We start from the raw sequence: 22,653 nt of genomic DNA, 5'->3' as shown, positions 1-22,653 counted from the left end.
CCTGCTGTGTCTTCATATAGAATTTCCTCCAATACCTTCTAAAGGTCTTATCTCCAAGTGCAGTCACATTGAGGGTTACAACTTCAACATATGAATTTGTGGAGGGACACAGTTCAGTTTATAGCTGTTGCCAACAAATGAGATTGGAAAAACTATGAAAGCACTTTTTGGGATTATATTGGGAGTATATCAGAAGTTTTGTTCAGATATGACATAGATCTACCTATTGACAGCCAATTGTCTCCATTAAATAAAAAGATAGATATAATATCTGGAATTTAAGGCAGATGCCTGAGCTGAAGATATTAATTTGATCATTATTATCATTTCAATATTTATATTTAGGTATGTGTAACTAAACAAATTTGTCAAGGGAGTATTAATAGAGAAGGGAGGAGATTCAAAGGCTGAACCACGGAACGTTTCAGATAGAAGAGAAGATAGGGAGAAAACAACAAAGAAAAGTGAGAAGGAAGGTGAGTGAAGTTGAAAAAAGAACAAGATGGAAACCAAATGAAGAAAATGTTTCATGAAGAAAGGCAGGACCAACTCTGCCAAATGCACTGATAAGCAAAATGAGGTCTGAAAATGACAGCTTGATTCAAAAATACAAAGGCTTGAGCACTTCAAAGAGAACTACAAGACCAGTTTAGGTAGAGTAGGAGAAGTTGCCTTTTGAAGTAGATTGAAAAGAAAGGCAAGGAGAAACTTGAGACAAGTTTTTGGAGTGGCTTTGTTATAAAAGCAAAGAAATCTGCAAACAGGGATAATTTCACTTCCTCTTTTCCTAATTGAATGCCCTTTATTTCCTTCTCCTGCCTGATTGCCCTAGCCAGAACTTCTGGGACTGTATATCTTCAAAACCCCATCGTCTCAGCCCAAAATCTCCTTAAGCTGATAAGCAACTTCAGCAAAGTCTCAGGAGACAAAATCAATGTGCAAAAATCACAAGCATTCATATACACCAATAACAGACAAACAGAGAGCCAAATCATGAGTGAACTCCCATTCATAATTGCTTCAAAGAGAATAAAATACCTAGGAATCCAACTTACAAGGGATGTGGAGGACCTCTTCAAGGAGAACTACAAACCACTGCTCAATGAAATAAAAGAGGATACAAACAAATGGAAGAACATTCCATGCTCATGGATAGGAATAATCAATATCGTGAAAATGGCCATACTGCCCAAGGTAATTTATAGATTCAATGCCACCCCATCAAGTTACCAATGACTTTCTTCACAGAATTGAAAAAAACTACTTTAAAGTTCATACGGAACCTAAAAAGAGCCTGCATTGCCAAGTCAATCCTAAGCCAAAAGAACAAAGCTGGAGGCATCACGCTACCTGACTTCAAACCATACTACAAGGCTACAGTAACCAAAACAGCATGGTACTGTTACCAAAACAGAGAGATAGACCAATGGAACAGAACAGAGCCCTCAGAAATAATGCCACATATCTACAACTATCTGATCTTTGACAAACCTGACAAAAACAAGCAATGGGGAAAGGATTCCCTATTCAATAAATGGTTCTGGGAAAACTGGCTAACCATATGTAGAAAGCTGAAATTGGATCCCTTCCTTACACCTTATACAAAAATTAATTCAAGATGGATTAAAGACTTATATGTTAGACCTAAAACCATAAAAATCCTAGAAGAAAACCTAGGCAATACCATTCAGGACATAGGCATGGGCAAGGACTTCATGTCTAAAACACCAAAAGCAATGGCAACAAAAGCCAAAATTGACAAATGGGATCTCATTAAACTAAAGAGCTTCTGCACAGCAAAAGAAACTACCATCAGAGTGAACAGGCAACCTACAGAATGGGAGAAAATTTTTGTAACCTACTCATCTGACAAAGGGCTAATATCCAGAATCTACAATGAACTCAAACAAATTTACAAGAAAAAAACAAACAACCCCATCAAAAAGTGGGCAAAGGATATGAACAGACGCTTCTCAAAAGAAGACATTTATGCAGCCAAAAAACACATGCAAAAATGCTCATCATCACTAGCCATCAGGGAAATGCAAATCAAAACCACAATGAGATACCATCTCACACCAGTTAGAATGGCCATCATTAAAAAGTCAGGAAACAACAGGTGCTGGAGAGGATGTGGAGAAATAGGAACACTTTTACACTGTTGGTGGGACTGTAAACTAGTTCAACCATTGTGGAAGTCAGTGTGGCGATTCCTCAGGGATCTAGAACTAGAAATACCATTTGACCCAGCCATCCCATTACTGGGTATATACCCAAAGGATTATAAATCATGCTACTATAAAGACACATGCACACGTATGTTTATTGCGGCACTATTCACAATAGCAAAGACTTGGAACCAACCCAAATGTCCAACAATGATAGACTGGATTAAGAAAATGTGGCACATATACACCATGGAATACTATGCAGCCATAAAAAAATGAGTTCATGTCCTTTGTAGGGACATGGATGTAGCTGGAAAATATCATTCTCAGCAAACTATTGCAAGGACAAAAAACCAAACACCGCATGTTCTCACTCATAGGTGGGAATTAAACAATGAGAACACATGGACACAGGAAGGGGAACATCACACACTGGGGCCTGTGGTGGGGTGGGGGGAGGGGGGAGGGACAGCATTAGGAAATATACCTAATGCTAAATGACAAGTTAATGGGTGCAGCACACCAACATGGCACATGTATACATATGTAACAAACCTGCAGGTTGTGCACATGTACCCTAAAACTTAAAGTATAATAATAATAAAATTAAATAAATAAATAAAAGCAAAGAAATCAAACAGTTTCTAGATGGGGAAGTAAAAGAGAAGAGGAAAAAAGGTTTGTTTTTATATTTTGTCTTAAGATAAAAAAGAGCAAAATGTCTATATGTTGATAATGAGCCAACGAAAAGGGAAAAATTAATAAAGAGGAGAAATAGGGTTTCTGAAATGATGTCTTTGAATATGCAAGAGGGGTGGGATCTAGTCTAAAATGGAAGGCTTGAAGTTAGGCCTACCTTTAGAGAACTCATCTATGCTCATTGAAAGGAAAGCAAAATGTAAGAATTCAGATTATAGGGGACATGGAAATAGTGTAGTAGAGCTCGTGAATTTTTTTTTTATTTCATCTATTTACTCTTTTATAAAATAAGGAGCAAGATCACCAGCAGAGACTGAGGATGGGAAAAAGGTGGTGGAAACTTGAAGAGAGAGAAGCTATAAGAGAGAGAAGCTATAATAAGAAGACTGAAAAAGAATGGATTCGAGTTCAGGCACAGTGGCTCACACCTGTAATCCCATTTGGGAGGCTGAGGCAAGAGGATCACCTGAAGTCAGGAGTTTGAGAACAGCCTAGCCAATATGGTGAAACCCCGTCTCTACGAAGAATACAAAAAAAATAGCCAGATATGGTGGCATGCACCTGTAGTCCCAGCTACTCGGGACGGTGAGGCAAGAGAATCGCTTGAACCCAGGTAGCAGAGGTTAGCAGTGAGCCAAGATCATGCCACTGCACTCCAGCCTGGGCAACAGAGCAGGACTCCGTCTCTATTAAAAAAAAAAATAGATTAAAGAACTTTAATACAGTTACAAGTCAGCATTAATAGGTGCCTTCAATTCATGATGAAGTGTAGTTTTAGTTTTCTCTGGGTATAGGAACTTAGTGAATGAAGAAGTAAATTTACTCTGGATAGATGTTTTGCCAAGCAAGCACAATAAAGCAAAAAACAAAACGAGAGAATTAATAGTGTGCAGGTGTGGGATTATTATGATTGTTCATGAGATATAAAGCGAGTAAGGACTCAGAAGGTGTAAGGAAGAGTGAATAGTTAATAGAATTGATGGATTGTAGGTCCTTGTGAGTTAAAGAATTATTAAAATCATGGTAACAGAGGGAGGTTGGAAATTGAGTTGTTTCTAATAGGGACTATTAGTAGTGGCATTTTAAAATATGGGCATTGGAATGTGTAGTTATGAGAGTGGACGATCAGTATACAGGAGAAAAGAAGGTCAAGGAAATGAGATGACAAAATAATGAATGAAACCACTTTTATGTGAACATTGAAATCACCATGAATTGAGAAAAGAATGGTATAAAGAGTACAGTGAGCCAGGAAGTAAAATCTTTACAGGAAGAAAGAAAATGATTTGAGTATCACTAGATGACTAATTGGACATGTCATGGGAGGTATACAATGATACAAGTGTCCAAGCTGGTGGAAATTTGGAGACAGACACAAAATGGTCCAAAGCATTAGTAAAGAACAAGGAAGATACCTAACTCATCTCCAGGCTTAAAGGTATAAAACCATCAAAAATAAAAGAGGCTAGACTTAAAATAGTTACAGGTAAATTCATGTCTTCAGGTTGTAAGAGCTAGGTTTTAGGCATTGTAAGTCTCTGAAGACAGATGAAGGTCTTTAGAAGTTGGTGGAAGGTAAGAAATTAGTATAGAACAGAATTTGCAGAGCATTTTTGGAAATACATTATGAGAGATGCATAGTGACTAGGAGACTGACTCTTCTTATGGTGACTGAGATAAACAGAAATAAAGGGCATAATGAGATTAGTCTTGATGGTCTCAAAGTAGATAATGGTGTTGAGTGTGGGGCTTGGAAGGAATGGAAGTCTTGAAGTCTTGAATTCACTCTTACATATTGTGATTTTAAGGACAAATAATTGTCAGTCTTACTCCAAGTGTATAAGAATCAGTTTTGACCCCAGTGAGTACAGTGACATGGGAGAGGGAGAATTTACTTGAATAAGAATTCTCAGGGCTTCCTTTAGAGCCCTGCTTATCTTACTCTTGACACCAGGCAATTGATGTTACCAAGAAGCGTGGAATCAGACATTCCCTCTTCTTAACCCCAATTAGCACTGAAGAGTTCTTGTCGCTGTGCTGTTGTTCTTGCCTTTTACTTACACATAAAAAGTCCTTTCTAACCCAACTCCAGGTCTCAAAACTTACCCAAATTTCAAAATTAGGAACATTTCCAAAATAATAGTGATTTCTACCTCTGCTGAAACCCGCAAATTAAAATATTTTGATTATGTAACTCGTTGGTCAGATTTTGCCTGTCTTGCTCCCAAATACTGCACTTGGGTTCTTGGAGCTGAACCTTAAAGTTAATAGGCACTCAATTAATATTCAAATGAATGAATAAATGGCAATGAATATGGCTATCATATGCAAACCTTTCCTCCTAGAATAAATTATAAATTCTTTGAGGATAACCGTTATATCTTCTACTTCTCTATTTCCACAAGTGCCTTTCACAAACAGTTGATAGGTAATTGTTGAATTGATAGGCATTCTTATTGATTAAATATGTGGTACTGGTGAGGTTGGAAATTCAATAAAACAAAATAAGCATTCTGGGAGAAATCAATTAAGTCTATGCCTGGGAGCTTACAGGAATCACTGCTAGATGAGGACACCATTATCTGTTTCCTAATCTGTAGTTCCTCCTCTATATTATTTTAATACATGAAAATGCACTGGTGTTAGCCTACCTGAGCATTGCAAGGGACAATTTCCACAAATCGTGACTAGATCATAAACTGGAAAACATGTGGGAATATAAATGAGCTATTCACCTCATTGAAGGGGTGAATAGGATTAGGACTTCTTGGACCATTAAAAAAAAGACTTTCAATATGAAATTTTTTTAACATACAAAGTCTTGATTTTATTATGCCAGATTCTATTTGAAAACCACAAAGTGGAAATTGTAGCTCTCTTAGATCTTATAAGGATGAATTAGTGCCAGCAAGGGATTCTGTGTCTGAAGTTGGTGGCTTACTTGAACAGACATGCAAATGTTATCTCTAATTGAATGAGCATTCCAACCTTAAGCATGTATGATTGCACTGGCTTTCCAACAATTACTTTATTTCTTTGAAGAGCAATATTTAATGTCATAGGAATGGTATTTCCAAGCTACTAAAGTGATAACATTATAATTGTTCAACTCATAACACATTACCTTTGATCTGAAGGTGATTATTATATACATAGATGCTTTAAAGGTGCCTGATTGAAAAAACAATCCAGTGGCTGGCTTGCATATAATTTTGGAGATATGGTATTTGTTCCAATGTGTAATAAAAGAAGGTAAACTACAGAAAGGTATTAAGATGAGCCAGAAGATAGGGAAAATTGAAGAAGCCTTAAAAAAAATGACAAAATGTTTGACCTCATTTGCTTTTCTAGCTGGTAATATCCATATATCACAATCATTGATAAATTTTAGGGTTACATTATGTGAAAGAAGTATATGGATTTTTAAACAGTTGCATATACTATAAATTAACTTTTTAGTGTATTGAAATGGGAAGGGATAACAAGCCAATTCAGTTCCGACTGAGTCTCTACATTGTCTAATAAAAGTACTGTTGCACCATGCCTCACATAGAAATAGCTGAAAAATCATTAACACCTTAAACTCAGATTTTTATGGAAGTTTTAGAATACATACCAATGGATCATCTCAGCGAGTGACTCAATAGGTGTGATTTATTTTTGTTTGTTTCATGTAAACAGACAATTATCTTCAGAAACTGGAGATAAAAGCTTGTCAGTGTAAGTTTACTGAGCAATCAGCAAGGTATCTATAAATCACACAGAAAAAAATGTAATAAGCCATGCAATAGTCTATTAAATAGCTTTTCATTTTTTCTTCTCGTATATTATAAACATATTTTTCAAACACTCAACCAAATGTAATTCTGTTCTTTAAAAAACTACAGCCTGGTAGAGTGAATCCTCATGTAAACTAATAAATGGCCATAGATGTAAAATGCTATTATAGTGAATCCAAATTTTGCAGTGGAAGCAGAGGAAGAAACACTTTTTTAAAAAAGTAAATGACACTAGAGCTAGAGAGTTAACATTTAGAAGGCTTCATAATATTGAAAATATGAGCCTTCCCCCTTTCAATTTGAAGATAAGCTTAATAGGTTCACTGTACCTAAGAGCTGCATGCACAAAAGACAACAGACATTTCCTATCCTCTCTTTTGTTAGGGGATTAACTCAGAAGCAATCCTTTATATGCGAAGCGTTTTCTCTCCCCCACTGAAATAATGGAGGAAGAAAGAGGAAGCTGTGTTTCTTTCTGAGATTTAGGCTTTCTCAGCCTGGATTTCATCTTCATGCATTGCTGAACAAGGCTGATGTGGTGAAGAGTTAATGCTAGAAGGCAGCTGAAGGAAAGACTCCTTTGCAAGGTAAATACTAGAATAAATTAGAATGTTTGGAGCCATTCTTTTTCAAACACCTACCCTTTCTTAAAACGCTTTTGTATAGGGATCTAATTGGGCAGACTTCGTTAACTTGTGTCAAAATGGCCTCCTGGCTGGGCGCGGTGGCTCACGCTTGTAATCCCAGCACTTTGGGAGGCCGAGGCAGGCGGATCACAAGGTCAGGAGATCGAGACCACGGTGAAACCCTGTCTCTACTAAAAATACAAAAAAAAAAAAAAAAAATTAGCCGGGCGTGGTGGCGGGTGCCTGTAGTCCCAGCTACTCGGAGAGGCTGAGGCAGGAGAATGGCGTGAACCCGGAAGGCGGAGCTTGCAGTGAGCCGAGATCGCACCGCTGCACGCCAGCCTGGGTGACAGAGCGAGACTCTGTCTCAAAAAAAAAAAAAAAAAAAAAAAATGGCCTCCTAAAAATGCAACAGATAGGTAATTATTATGAATGTGAAAATAAGGGTGAATTTATATGATAAAGTCCTCACCGAAGTATTCTGTCAAAAATCTATTTGCTAGTTATATTGTTTACTCCTTGATACTCTATAAGCTATAGAAAACAGTCAAAATTCTTCCTTTTCTTGCTGATGAGATAAAATGGAATGGGCCTTAGCAAACTGAGTATTCCACATACTATCATTTCTAACAATGCACTAGAAATACCTGGGTATTGTCTTTATCTTATTAAGTTGATATTTTAGTTAATGTTAACAATAATAAAACATAATCCCAGAATATATAAGGAGCTTAAACAAATCTACAGGAAAAAATCTGATAATCCGAACAAAAAATAGACAAAAGATTTGAATAGACACTTCTCAAAAGACATGCAATTGGCAAAAAGGCATATGAAAAAGTGCTCAACATCACTGATCATCAGAGAAATGCAAATCAAAACTACCATTGAAATACACATTATTTCTAGTATTTTTAAATTGTCATTTATAATAACTCAGTGGACTAATCTAACAGAGAATAATCTCACACCTTACTTTCAGGGAATAAATCACAAGACAAGATGAAGATCCTAGTCTCGACTGTGACCATCTTAAATTTTGTGGTTTACTTCCTGATAAATTTCAGTATTTTGGATAATAGTAATTAGATGCAGGAAAAAAATTAATACTTAGATCATCAGCTTACATTTAATGAAAGAAAGAACATTTTGCTAAATAACACATCATTTTGTTAATATTCTATTTTCTATTTGTACATTTCCTTCTTTTAAAGTTAATTATATACACAGTGAAGTAAAGATAAGTTATAATGTATGGTAGTATAGGATTTGAAGGGGCTTCTCTATGCTTTTTATGTTATAAGAGATTCTTTACTGAAAGTTTGCCATGGAACATCTGAATTTATACTCACAGAGGGTACTCAACCCTAACATACATATCAGTTGTTCTTTTTTACATTGAAATTGTGTATTTCTAACTTAATTAGTTTAACAATCAATGGATAAGGAAGAAAGCAGAGACCTTCACGATGTTGCTTTATTTGATCAATTTAATGCTGTATGTTCATTTCAGATTTTTAGTAAAATATCTGCTGGGGTAACCTCACAAAAGTGTTGTACCTCTTCCTCTTTAGTTTAATGGGAGTCAGGAAATACACAGTCAGACAAATCAAGATTTGTCTGCCAATCTGCCTTTGTCCTCATCAGACAGCTATCCAGCAAGTTCAGTCTCATCCATCCTAAAAACAAAAATAAATTCTGCACCTACAAAAGATTCAGATAGCTACTCAGGGTGTACCGATGGAGTAAGAAGGCTCTCTGAATTCCTTTCAGAGAGAAACTACTCAGACACCCTTCAAGCCTGACTTACATAACTTCCTTCCACTTGGAGATGATGCACTAAGTAACTCTATAGCTAACCAGACTTCAACTAGTTTTGCTTATGTCAAGGGTACAGTAAGCAACTCAACTCAGGCAGAGGTTTCAAAGAGCAAAGCTTCATCTTCCTCTGATGCTATGCAAGATAATTCTGCCGCCAGTACCACAATTTCCAACTTGGCACCCAACACCTTCCACCTGCACATAATTTCAAGTACCTTGAATCAGAAGACAGTGGCTTTGAAAGGAGTGGATTTGTGGCTGCAGATATCACAAAGTCTCATTACAATTTAGTATTATACCTACTGCTGAAGTAACAATAAGTGACAGATACTTTACTACTCCTAGGGAAGAAAATGATGTTCTATATGATGTCACTAACCCTACAGGTGAACAAAATACACTTTAAGCCAATGGCTACCAAAACAATGGCTAATGGTTTAGGTGAAAGTGCAGCAGTGAAACAATGTGAAAGCAGTAGATGGCACTGTGTTCCTTCCACCTAGCAATTCTATCCCCCAAACTGGAAGAATGTATTACCCTAGACTTCTAGCATATACTGTAATGTAATCACTGATAATTCACTTACTGCCACCAGAAAGAACCCAAATGTTGCCTGGAACACCACCAAACACAAACCACCACTTTTCACAATGGACAAGTCAGAGCCTGCTGATTTCTGAGATGCCTATCAATCCCCTATTGCCATCACTTCAAGCAATGTTAAGAGACTAGCCAATAAAGGCAAAATGGTTGAGACCAAAATAAATGCCCCTCTTGCTATTCCTATTGGAGCTGAAAACATTTCTTATGTGGATGAAAACACTAAAGTTGCAACAAACTTGGCTTCAATAGCTGCCACCTCACCAATAAAGAAAGACATTCTGACCTTGAATGAAGTTAATACTCATAATAATAAACCAAATAAACTAGGAGATGGCCTTAACAGTTCCAGAGAAAATCCTGGATGGTACCTTATTAATTGCTAATTCCTCTACCATTATGAAGTCGATTGCCCCTTTCATTCATTCTCAAGCAACAAACCTTGTGAAAAAGACCTCTTTGGCAGATATGATAGTACCCAAAACTTATTTTTATAATAAGGCTACCCCAGAAGCTTTGACAATAACCATCATCACTGCCTCTCAAGGAAATGTCACCATATTTTATATCCCAAGAAATGAATTGGAAAACTTTTTCAAAGAAGATATAATATTGAACTATGAAGCAGTTTCCCAAAATGAGGTAAGCATTATGGTAGAAGAAGAAGACACACTTGAAAAAGGAAATGTCAGGGATTATATTTATGCTATACCTATTGCAGGTGACAATGTTCCTAAAGGTAACAACTTGTCAGCTGAACAGTATTCTATCAACTGTAATACATATGACTCCATTACATTCAGAGGAACAACCAAAGGCAGAGCTGACCGACCTGAATTTGAGAATTCTTCATCATCTTACAAGGCTGAAATCTCAAAACCTCTACTTGGAAAATGTACTCCCAAGGTTCAAAGAAAAGTGACTGTAAGAAATAGTAATAGTGGTTCTGATCATGATACATTCTTTGGTGGTGATACACTTTATCCAATAATGAAAGAAAATGACCCAGAAGGATATATCTATTCTCCTGAAAAAGACTTTACCATTACAACATCAGATCTTAGCCTTCCAGTGAAAAATAATGTAAATCCTGCTCTGGAAGGTACTGCGTTACTCAGTAAAGGAACTTTCATCTATCATTATTCATCTTATACTGATGAGCAAAGTGATCCAGCAACAGAAAAAGACAAAATTGCTACAGGTATCATAACAAACTCTCATATAGACATCATACCTGTGACTTCCTTCGCTACTGTTCCTTCTAAAGACATAAATAAGGAAAATTATTACCATATTACCATATATCTGAAATAGGCACTCCTCTCTCACTGGAATATGAAAACAAAATAAGAGACGATTCCCTTATTTTTCAGCTTGTGACGACTCTAGCAAAGGAAAATAATGTGGATAATATGGATTTGGTCATCATGGAACCTGATGAAAGTGGCTCTGAATATATTTCAAGTAAGTATGTCTTTGAAATAGAAAATGAAGAAAATAGCCCTATTGTAAAGGCTATTTCATTTACACGTGGACCTAATAGATTTCTATCGCATATACCCTTGTCTAATGATGAGGCCTCAAGGAGTCTTCTGTATCAAATAACTCACCCTGAGTTTGAAACTAAAGAAAAATACCAAAACATTATTATTAAAGAAGAAAACTCTGACTCTAGTATTGTTGCCTCTTCAAAGATTATACCAAAAACTTCAACACTCAGCATCCGAAAACCATGGCTCCTTCCCTAATTGATGCAGGTGAGACTTCTTTTCCTGAGTTTCTAGAAAGAACGTCTGCAGGAAAGGACACTCTAAGTGCAGATGATGCCATCATCATTCTCCCTGAAGTTTCTGGTTTAGAAAATGAAAAAATCAAGTATTTCTTTGTACCTCACATGGAGACAATTGTTACCATGGGAGAGGGCAGGACCTTGGGTGCTATCCCTACTGATCATAGTGTGGTAACTACCCCCATAAAAACTCAAGGTCATTTCTGTAGGAAAGGCATTTCATCCAATATTCCTGACACAGCTACCCTGGAGTTGGCAGACATCATCACACTGGAGAAATCCAAACTCAATGAAGAGGAAATGGATTTAGCTGAAGTGACCCCTTCAAAGGATCATAATAACCACTGGCTCAGGATGTTGCCTATCAAGTGGAGACTATCTCTGATGTCAGTAAAATTACCAACAGTATAATCAAAGCAAATTCAATTGCTTCTCTTAATTCAGTTAATGACACCAAAATGCCACCAAAGGCCAGCATTGTTTCACTTAATGCCCCTGCCTTTGAGTCTGACAGCAATGATAATAATGTCACTACCATGCCTAAGGTAGATGGTGTCAGCTCCATAAAATTAAGATTTCTATTAATTCCCTATCAAAAAGTAACTAGAATGGCACTTCCTCTTGGTGAAAATGATGAATCTTTATCTGATACATTGGTGACATTAGAGGTATCAGAGCCACTGGGAGAACACTCTACCATCACCAACCAAAACTGGGAAATCACCAAAGCGCAAAGTGCCTTTCAGCCTTTTCCCATGGTCTTTCCTATTCCTCTAGTAGATCCTGCTACTTTTTCAGAGAAAGCCATAAGTGTAGCCACTGACATACCTACCACTGAAAATGGGGTCAGTAATGATAAAACTAACACCAGGGTCTTTTCACCTAATATGGTCCTTCAACTTGTAATCCACAAAAATGAAGGAATAAATAAAACTTCTAACTATGATGCAAATCAAGCAGTTATTAAATTTTCTGCAAAAGAAATTAGTACCACAGGAACTAAGGCTAATGCATTCCTCAGTAGCAATAAGGCTGTTGTAGAAGATGAATCCTATATTTCTGACGCCAGTATTCCAGTGAACTTAAGAGATGTAAATGCAGTGGGAATTGATCCTTTCATCCTTAAGCCTGATGTTGCTTCTGCTGAACAGAAAGCACCTGAAAATTCCAAAGAAACATTTTACTTTGCTTCCACAATTAGCACAACAAAGCAGACAAAGATCAGGGTTAGGGGCTCATTTTCTCTTGATAATGATGACTTAGAGAGGTCCATCACAAACTCTTATGATAAAGTGTATCAACTACCCTTGAAATCAACTCTTTTGCCCACTAATTTTATTGAAATCTATAATTCTGAACTTGATCCAGCACTCATTATAGGAGAAAGCAACATAAAAATGACTGATGACTTTATCATATCTAATGATATAATTGGTCTATCTAACAAAGAAACCATTTCACCTGACAATATCATCTTTACTGAAGACATGAACAACATTATAAATGTAAAGAGATATGTAGCTTCTGTGGAAAAATATAATGTAACTCCATATGAAGTAATTTCTTTCACAAATGACTTTTCAACAGAGCCAGATGTGTTTTTTCCAACAGGGGAAAACAATCCAAATAATATGGAACTAATTACCACTGGGCTTGATGATGGTTCTCTGGACTATGTGTCAGAGAGAAATACATTTTATATTGGAGACGAAGGAAAGAGCCCCAAATCAAAAATACCTACCTTTGTGCAAGACAAAATCTACGGAGGATTTGGATCTCATACTCCCTTATCTACTGCACATGTCACTGAGAATCCATTGAAAGGAAATCCTGCAGAACTCAAAACTAAACAAAAATACCAAATGTTGAGCTCCAGAGAAGTAAACTCTGCTTCTGACAAAGGTTATTTCTTTCTCAAAGATTATATTGCCAAGCCCTATAGAAAGTCACCCAGAATGATGATTCACCCGCTAGTAGATGAAAATAGAAATTTTTCTCCAAAGTTTTCAGATGATAAAACTTTGGAAGGTAGCAGCCCAAATGGAAGTGACATCATCATTATTCTTCATGAAGGTAAACAGACTGAACATATTCACATTCCAGATCCAGGAGCAATGGTAACTAAAGGAGAAATCAGGACATTGCCAAGTGAAATCACTGATCTCACCATGAGCTCAACTCCAGTAGTAAACAGAGACCAATCCTACAGGAGAAACACCTCATCCACTGCTTTTAACATCCTGAGGAGAGCCAAAGCCACCATGTCACCCAACTCTGAGTATAATAAGAATAAAACTTTCAGGGCAGAGAGTTACCATTCACAGGATGTCACTATTCCTTCAGTTGCATTCAATGTCAACCTTGATAATGAACTTGACTTTGCTGATGAAGATTCTGAGGCTAAAAAACACAAGGACTCAACATCTTCTTCACTGATGGAAATGACTCACACTATGGCTGATACTGCTCCTTTTTCCATGAGAATAGTTATGAAGAGAGTGATTATATGAAATCTGATGAATATATGTATTGTCTAGAGGATTCCCATTTCTACAAACAACTGAAAGTACAATCTTCAGCCCTAATGCCTTTACTGACAATTCTGTCCTAATGAGAGATAACTACTTGCCTGACCCTTCAATGTCAATATCAGTAGTATCAGAGGCAGTGACCAAATACCTTGATGTCATTAACAGAACTGATATTTCAGAAAATCAGGTCCTTAAAATTCAAACAGACCTTCAGCCCCACTCCTCGGACCCAATTATTCCTTCTACGAGTTCAACAACTAATACCAGGAATTCAGCAAATGGTGATGCTGGTTCATTATCCACTGTGAAGAGAGAAACTGTTGGGATTTCTAAATTTAAGGCAGATTCTCATCCTTTGGGTATAATCATGAGAATACTTTCACCCAAACAAATGCACCCCTTCCCTTCCAAAATAAAAGAAATGGCTAAGCACTCTGTTGAGGAAGACACAGCTTCTAAATGCAACCTAAGTCATGTTACAAATGTAACAATAATCATTCCAACTTTGGAAAAAGCACTTCCTTTAACCTTTGAGCCCAGCACACTTTGGAAGAGTCTGAGGAGGAGGAAGTCAATATTTCTGAAGCAGACAATATTTTTTTAGGAAATTCAAGTACTTTGAAATATGATTTTTTCACTGGTAAATTTAATATTTCTGCTGGACCCAAACTTCTTCCCAACTTAAAAATAATCTTTTCTGCTGATCCCACCATGTCTCTGGAGAAGACTTTAAAGCTTAAGTCTAACAACTTTGCTTCTCCAGATAAAGACACAGGCTCAGAAGTTTTATTCCATAATTCTTCCACTGGATCACATGGACGAGCATGGAAATCAACCCTTTCTCCTTCTGGTTTCACATCAACAGTGAGGTCATCTAAATATTCGGAACTTGATCCATTTGTCAAAATGAAAAATGATGCTACAACAAAGACTAATAACTTTCCATTTGAGGAAATAAATACTTCAACTCATAAAATCATCATTTCACCTGGTACCAATACTCCAACAGGAACATTGAATACTATTTTTAGTAAAAGATTTCCACACAGAAACTTTGCAGAGAAAGATATAATCACTGAATATGAAGTAGTTCCTATTACAGAAAACATTTTAGATATTACTTTAGGTGAAAATATTCCAAATAATGACCATGTAATAAGCACTGTGCTTGATGACAGAGCTTTTGAGTATGTCACAAACGAATATGTCCTGGAACCACAGGAGAGAAAATGCAACCCTATTATTAAAAAAACTACTCTCACTTACAACCCCAAACCATTTGGATCTCATGCATTCTACTCTAGTGCTGATGCCTCCGGACATCTATCTCAAGGAACCCTAACTGTGACCAAAACTAAAGACATACTGCAAAATTTGGTGTCTGGAGAAGAGCACAACAGATCTGACCTTGATGATATTGTTCTCAAAATTTCCACTAGCAATTTGAGTTCTGAGGCTCCCAGCTCTATGATTCACCCCCTAACTCACACAAGAGAGAATTCTTACAAATTTCTAGATAAAACAATTCTGGGCAGGGACACTCTAAGAGAAGTTGATATCATCACCATTGTCCCTGAAGACAAAAAGATGGAGTACACCCTTGTTCCAGACCCAGGAATAACGGCAACCATGGAAGAGGGAAGGATGTTCCCAGATGAAACCATGGATCCCATTGTGATCAACTCTCCACCAAAAAATAAAAACTTATTCTACAGGAAAGCCATTTCATCTGCTATTTATAAAACTGATATTCAACATAAAGCAGAAAATATCTTACCATTCAGAGTAAACAATGTTGAAGGGAAAACTAATGTGACAGACATGACACACTCACAGGACACCAATTTTCCTTTGGCTGAGTTCATTGTCACCCCGATAGTGAACTTCCCTTCATTGATCAAGATACCGAAGTTTTCAATAGCAGAGCTTCAATCTCTTTCTCACCTATGAATGCAATCCTTACTGTGGATGATACTATTCCTCTCTTCACTGAGGGTGGTTATGAAGAAGGTAATTCTAGCCCACCTGGAGAACACAATGTTAGGTCTACAGGATTCCTAGCTCTACGAATCCCTGGAAAAGCCATACTAATTCCTAAAGCATCAATGGAAAACCTTGAAATATCTGGCCCAGTAACAGTAACAAATAACCCCTTGATTAATTCTTCAATTGCATGGTCAGACATGCTTGAGACAATGATTGAATATGCTAATTTTATTAAAGGTAGTATATTTTCATTACAAACCAAATGGACTTCAAGCCTCACTCCTTGGCCTCAACTAAATTTCCAACTGCAGACAATTCTACAAACAATGAATTTGATTCACTATCTTCTGTAAACAGAAAAACTACCGACATTCCTAAAACTGAAACAGATGAAACATATTCTGAACTTCAGAGAATAATAAAAGCCTTTTCTCCTACAAGAATCTCTCAGCATAGGATCTATGAAGAAAGGAAAATAGCCAATCCCTCAGATCAAGATGATCCAGCTGCTAAATTTGGTAAAAGTCACATTACAAATACAACAGATCTCAGTCTAGCTATGGAGAAGCCCCTTCCCTCAGTTACTGAGCTTAATAGCCTCTCCACAAGTGACAACAATGTGAAAAAGAAAGTTCATATTTATGAAGCAGGTAATTTTCTTCCAAATGATGCAAGTACATTGAAAGATAATTCTTTCCCTGTTAAATTTGATGTTACTTTTGCTAAATCTCAGATACATCCCAATTTAAAGGGAATCTCTTCAGTTGATTCCATATTAACTTTTCCAGAAGCATCTAGGTCTAATGATCAAAGATCTTCTCCTGAAGTCACTACTAAAGAAGGGACCATTATACACACTCCCACTGGAAATTATGGCCTACCATGGAAATCAACTCTTCTTCCTTCTAATTTCACAACATTCATGAGTTCCCCTAAGAACTCTGAACTTAATCCGGTTCTCAAAATGAAAAAAGACATCACAACAACTAATAACAATATTACACCTGGAGAAAGGAATTCTTCATCTGACAAATTCAAACTTTCACCTACTACCATTATTTCAACAAAAGGTATAAAAAATATTGTTTATAATAGTAGATATGTGGACAAGACATTTATAGAGAAAGATATATCAATTGAAGTAGTTCCTTTTATAGAAAACATTTTGAAAGAGGCAGATGACACCCCTTTGGCAGATGGAAATATTCCAAATAATGAGAATTATTTCCACATCTTGATTCTTGTTTCTGGGTGAATTTTGACACATGACACCAGCTCCCTGCCACTGATAAGCCTCCCTGTCTTCTGGGTTAAAATAACAGCCTGCAGAAGAACATTCCTAAAACAATTTTAACGTGCAAAACTTGAGACTCTCACTGTTACTCAAGTAAATTCAAGAAGTAAGGAACACAATGAAAAAGAAAACACTAAAGACCCAAACAGGCCAATAACTATTTGTTATTATCTCTACTGAAAAAGTGGGACTTCCTGTTATGAATAAGAGAACTAACTGAATTCCCTGCTACCTAATTACCTTCTGTAGCTATACTTACTGACAAAAACACCATTAATTTTTTTAGATACCAATTTTTTTTAATACTATGAATCTTAAGGGAAAATGGCTTCACCTCAAAAATACTCTGTTACTTGCTTGGAAAATAGACGACTTTAAGCTGGTGCTGATAAACTTGTGGCTTCCAGAGTTTTCCTTACAAATACTAAACCCACAAGGTACCTGGCAGTCTCTGCTATGTCTGTTTCAAGTGACCCTAGCTCTTTATCAGGAGACATTTTCCTTATAAACAGCAACATGGTAAATCTTAAGTTCCCTGCAATTGAAATGCTTGGCTGTGAATTTGATTTCATAATCAGCACAGACTCTATTGTCTTTTCATCCAATATTCCTGCAATTAGCTAACCAATCGCAGCCTAGAAACAACCTCCAAGGAGACCCAGTGACATTGCCCCCATAGTTGATGCAACAATCACCATGATGACCCAAGCTTTAGTCACTCTGATGAACACTGCTCTCCTGCCTAGAGATACCACTGAGTCCAGAAGCAAGACCTGTAAGAGTGCACAGTGCCACTTTGCCCCATGGCTGAAGACGGTTTGCCCAAAATTTATTCTCATCCTCCAACAGAAAGCAGTAAAACACCAACTGCAGCAACCATTTTCTTTGGGGCTGACAATGCTATTCCCAAATCAGAAACAACTATTACTTCAGAAGGAGACCACGCCACTTCAGTAAATGAATATATGCTAGAAAGCGATGTTTCAACAACTACAGACAACAAACTGACAGCTAAAAAGGAAAAACTCAAATCAGAAGATGATATGGGGACCGACTTTATTAAGTCAACAACTCACCTACAGAAAGAAATTACCTCTCTGACTGGCACTACAAACTCCATAACAAGAGACTCTATTACTGAAACTTTCATGCCAGTGAAAATTGGAAATATTTCATCACCAGTTACTACTGTTTCTTTAATAGATTTTTCCACTGACATAGCAAAAGAAGATATCCTCTTGGCTACCACTGACACAGGAGATGCAGAGATCTCAATAACATCTGAAGTCTCTGGCACACTAAAGGACAGCAGTGCCGGTGTTGCTGACGCTCCTGCCTTTCCACGTAAAAAGGATGAAGCTGATATGAACAAGCACAATTCCTCCATCAAATCCAATGTCCCTGCTGATGAGGCTGTCCAGGTCACTGATTCCATTATTCCTGAGGCTGAAATCCCTTCTGCTCCTGAAGAAAGCTTCACTACTATTCCAGACATAACTGCCCTTGAAGAAGAGAAAATAACCGAAATTGACCTAAGTGTTTTAGAAGATGACACCAGTGCTGTGGCTACATTAACTGACTCTGATGAAGAGAAGTTTATCACTGTGTTTGAACTCACTACCTCTGCTGAAAAAGACAAAGGTAAATGGGAAGATACTCTGCTAACTGATGAAGAATCTACCAAGGGAGCCAATATTTGGACGGAGAGAGATACTGCAAATGAAGCAGAGACCCATTCTGTTTTGCTTACTGCTGTTGAATCCAGATATGACTTCATTGTCCCTGCATCAATAGCTACAAACCTAGTGGAAGAATCATCTACAGAAGAAGATTTGTCTGAAACTGATAAAATAAAGACTGTACCTAAGATCACTGATCCATTTTCTGGAACTACCTCTGTATTAGATACCCCAGACTATAAGGAAGACACCTCCACAACTGAAACGGGTATCTTTGAACTACTGAAAGAAGAACCCGATGAGTTCATGATTTGAAAGCAGCAAAAGAGATACCGTGTAGAATTGTGCAATAGCCTAGCCAGCTAGCCTTAACATCTAAGAAGTTTTTCCAACATGCAAAAACCTTTAGAAATGAAAGAATGTGGGCATTTAAGGCAAGTATTCAACTTAATAAAAGCAGATGCTTAGGACTACAGGTCATGTAACAGATTTACAGAAACTTAAAAACCGCAGTGTAAGAGTCCCCTTAGTATCACAAAGTTTCAATATTCTAACAATTACTTAATGTAAAATTTTTCGTCCTAGCCTTCAGGGAGTATGAAGACAGAGCAATGTAAAAGCTCATTTCTACAACATTTAATGATGCATATCATTTAGTTAACAGTCAATATTATACTTAAGTGAGAATTAAGGATATGAAGAGAATCAAATTAACCTCTCAAAAACATTACCATAGCACTAAAAAGTTCTCCCAAAATGCTTGTTCTAAACAATGTTTTCATTAGTATTTCGCCAATGATTCTCTTCTATTTAAAAAATTTTTAATCCTCACTAAGAATTAAGGCAATTCAGTAATTGTTTAGCACACACATGTAAGATACATAAGATTTATGATAGGGTTCTTGGCACATGTTAGATACAAACTAAAGCAAAATGATATTTTACAAATATGCATATTTGTCAGAAAAAATGTTCTGTAAACATATATATCAATTTAATTTTCTTTCTGTTAAAATGTGTTTTCTGAATTTTTGTCCATGTTTTCCAGGTCTTAAACACTGAATATCACACTCTTCTTATGATTCTTGTTAACGATTCGGGACGTAAATCTTCATTCTTTTCTGGCACAGACTACTTAAATGGGTCTGTTTTCACTTTGCTCATTTTTCTTCAATAAATCTTTTTGGCAAGCAACTGAGTTACTGTGTGTAGGTGTGTTTGATATTCTAGTACAGACTTCTCAAATTAGGAGAAATAAAGAGAAATGAAAATTCATTGTTTGTTTAAAGAATAATATAGCTCTAATCACCAGAAGTAAAATTATTCTATAGAGATTCATAATTGTATTACACGAAAAAAGAAATAAAAACAATGCCAAAACACCAAGTGAATGAAAGATATTATGTATGGGGGGTTTGTATAGGGATTTGCACCATTAAATAAACTATAGACTAGAATAATCATAATAGTGTGTTAAAACCCAGAAACAAATTATGACACAAAAATTTGTTATACAGTGAAGTGGACTTCAAAAACATGGGATATAATAGTTAATCTTACTTGAACAATCAGTATTTGGTAAAAAATATGTTGGAATAATAAACAAATTTTTAAATTCTTTTTAAGACCATACTTTAAAATAAATTCTACATGGATTAAATACTTTAGTGTAAAAACTAAAACCATATAAAAACTTAGGAGGAAATGTACTTGTATATCTATCCAAATGGACCTGAGAAATCGAAGCATATATGAAAAGGTGATAAGAAGATTGATAGGTTTGACACCATGAATAGTTAAAATTCTGAAACAAAGAAAATTAACATGAAATTTAAAAGTAAATAACTTTACAGAGCAGTGAAAAGATTACTATCATTTTTCTATAAAAGTTTCTACAAAGTATTTTAAATGAACAGTAGAAATAAACATAATTCATGAAACACAAATTGTTAATGAACATGTGAAAAATATTCAATAGACATATTCACAAAATTAAAATAAAGCTATTCCACATCAGTTTTAGCCATCTGAGGATTGACAGTGATTATTGTACATATTCATTGTCAACTCATTTTCCAAACTTCCTCCAAATTTCTCCAGCCTTTCTGGAATGCTAGAAGCCAATTTGGCAATACATGTAGCAAGCATTTTAAAAATTGGAAGTTTGGGCCCAGTTATTTTACATATTTTACATATTTTAGCCCTGGGAATTTTCCTAAGAATCAGAAATTATGAAAGTTCAAACAGTTACTGAGCTCTGACTAGTTGTGTTTATATTTAGAATAACATTTGATCCTCATGATACCCTAGAAGGAGAAACATTATTATTCTCATTTTAGTGATAAGGAAACAGAAAAGCTACTCAACATGCACCAAGCTTCATAGTTAATATGTAGCAAAGAATGCTTGAAACCCAGGCAGCCTTCATCCGGAACCCATGCTCTTTTAATCACTATACTGTATGGGCCTTCAGATTTAAACACAAGAATGTTGGCAAACTCTTACACTGAAGAATGTGATTTTACATGTTCATAAGGGAAAAACACTGAAAACAATCTACAATTGTAGTCACATGTAATTAATTACACTTCTATATACCCATATGAAGCCATAGCTTGCATCTTTTAAAATGGTTCTAAGGAAGAATATTTAATCAAATGGATGATATTTTCATACAACTCTAAGCAAATTTACACAGTGGTATGTATGCAATATATACATGCATACACATACACACGCATGCAGAATGTCTGGATTATATATATCACAATATATAATCTCTAGGAAGGACTGCAGGTGATTCCGTTTCATTCTCTGTGCTTTTGTGCATTTTTTTTTGAGACGGAGTCTTGCTCTGTCGCCCAGGCTGGAGTGCAGTGGCGCGATCTTGGCTCACTGCAAGCTCCGCCTCCCAGGTTCACGCCATTCTCCTGCCTCAGCCTCTCTGAGTAGCTGAGACTACAGGCGCCCGCCACCACGCCTGGCTAATTTTTTTTGTATTTTTAGTAGAGATGGGGTTTCACCGTGGTCTCGATCTCCCGACCTCGTGATCCGCCTGCCTCGGCCTCCCAAAGTTCTGGGATTACAAGCGTGAGCCACCGCGCCCTGCCGCTTTTGTGCATTTTTAAATGCTCTCCAATCATCCAGAACATAAACTGTACACATGAGAGGATGAATGTTTGTCAACCCCATTAACTAGAAATCCTGGGAGCCAAGCTAAATCTTTCACTCTTACTTGCTTCCCACACCCAATTAAAATATTACAAGTATTTTGAGTGTTCCCTATGTGTCAGACACTACTTTATTTTTCATTCACAAGGCATGTATATGCACCAACTATGTTCCAAGCACCATGAAAGTGTTTTGAGACACTGTAGTGAATCAAATGACACCATCCCTGCCTTCATGGAAATTAATCTACCATAAAAGACAAATTTTAGACAATCTCAAATAATCACACAGGAAGAAATGACTACATGCAAAATGTGGTGGGTGTTTCAAAGAAAAAACAAAAGATTATAATTGCAGATTTTACATACATTTAAGGCCAAGAAATTGTTTCCGAGGGGGTAGGATTTAAGCTAAAATATTGAAAAATGTGGAGCGATAAGGAAACAACATCTCCAAATCCTTGAGGCTAGATTTTTCAAGGATATGAACAGACACAGTATCCACTGGAAC

At 36.5% G+C, this 22,653-nt stretch overlaps 1 protein-coding gene and 1 long non-coding RNA gene across 2 annotated transcripts in view; one reads left to right on the top strand and one right to left on the bottom strand.

Moving 5' to 3' along the window:
• The window catches only part of LOC134731587 (uncharacterized), an 89,896-nt gene extending 77,294 nt beyond the window's left edge, over nt 1-12,602 (bottom strand). The window contains exons 1-2 of the long non-coding RNA XR_010113994.1: nt 12,474-12,602; nt 6,484-6,616 (exon numbers count right to left, since the gene is read on the bottom strand). This is a non-coding gene — a long non-coding RNA (uncharacterized lncRNA). The remainder of the gene's footprint in view (nt 1-6,483; nt 6,617-12,473) is intronic.
• A 5,409-nt stretch (nt 12,603-18,011) lies between these two features.
• On the top strand, nt 18,012-20,170 carry CABS1 (calcium binding protein, spermatid associated 1). The gene is made up of 2 exons (XM_055296234.2): nt 18,012-19,406; nt 20,021-20,170. The coding sequence occupies exon 1, from the start codon at nt 18,097-18,099 to the stop codon at nt 19,285-19,287; it is 1,191 nt and encodes a 396-aa protein (XP_055152209.2). The 5' UTR covers nt 18,012-18,096; the 3' UTR covers nt 19,288-19,406; nt 20,021-20,170.
• The last annotated feature ends 2,483 nt before the right edge of the window (nt 20,171-22,653 follow it).

Source organism: Symphalangus syndactylus, chromosome 10 (assembly GCF_028878055.3).
Source record: "Symphalangus syndactylus isolate Jambi chromosome 10, NHGRI_mSymSyn1-v2.1_pri, whole genome shotgun sequence".
NCBI classification, from domain to species: domain Eukaryota; kingdom Metazoa; phylum Chordata; class Mammalia; order Primates; family Hylobatidae; genus Symphalangus; species Symphalangus syndactylus.
Note: the sequence above shows the minus strand (reverse complement) of the source record. Positions and strands in the feature narration are given on the sequence as shown.

What these genes read in the sequence shown, in the direction of transcription:
- CABS1 (XM_055296234.2), top strand. Translation starts at nt 18,097, where the DNA reads ATGGCTGAAGACGGTTTGCCCAAAATTTATTCTCATCCTCCAACAGAA.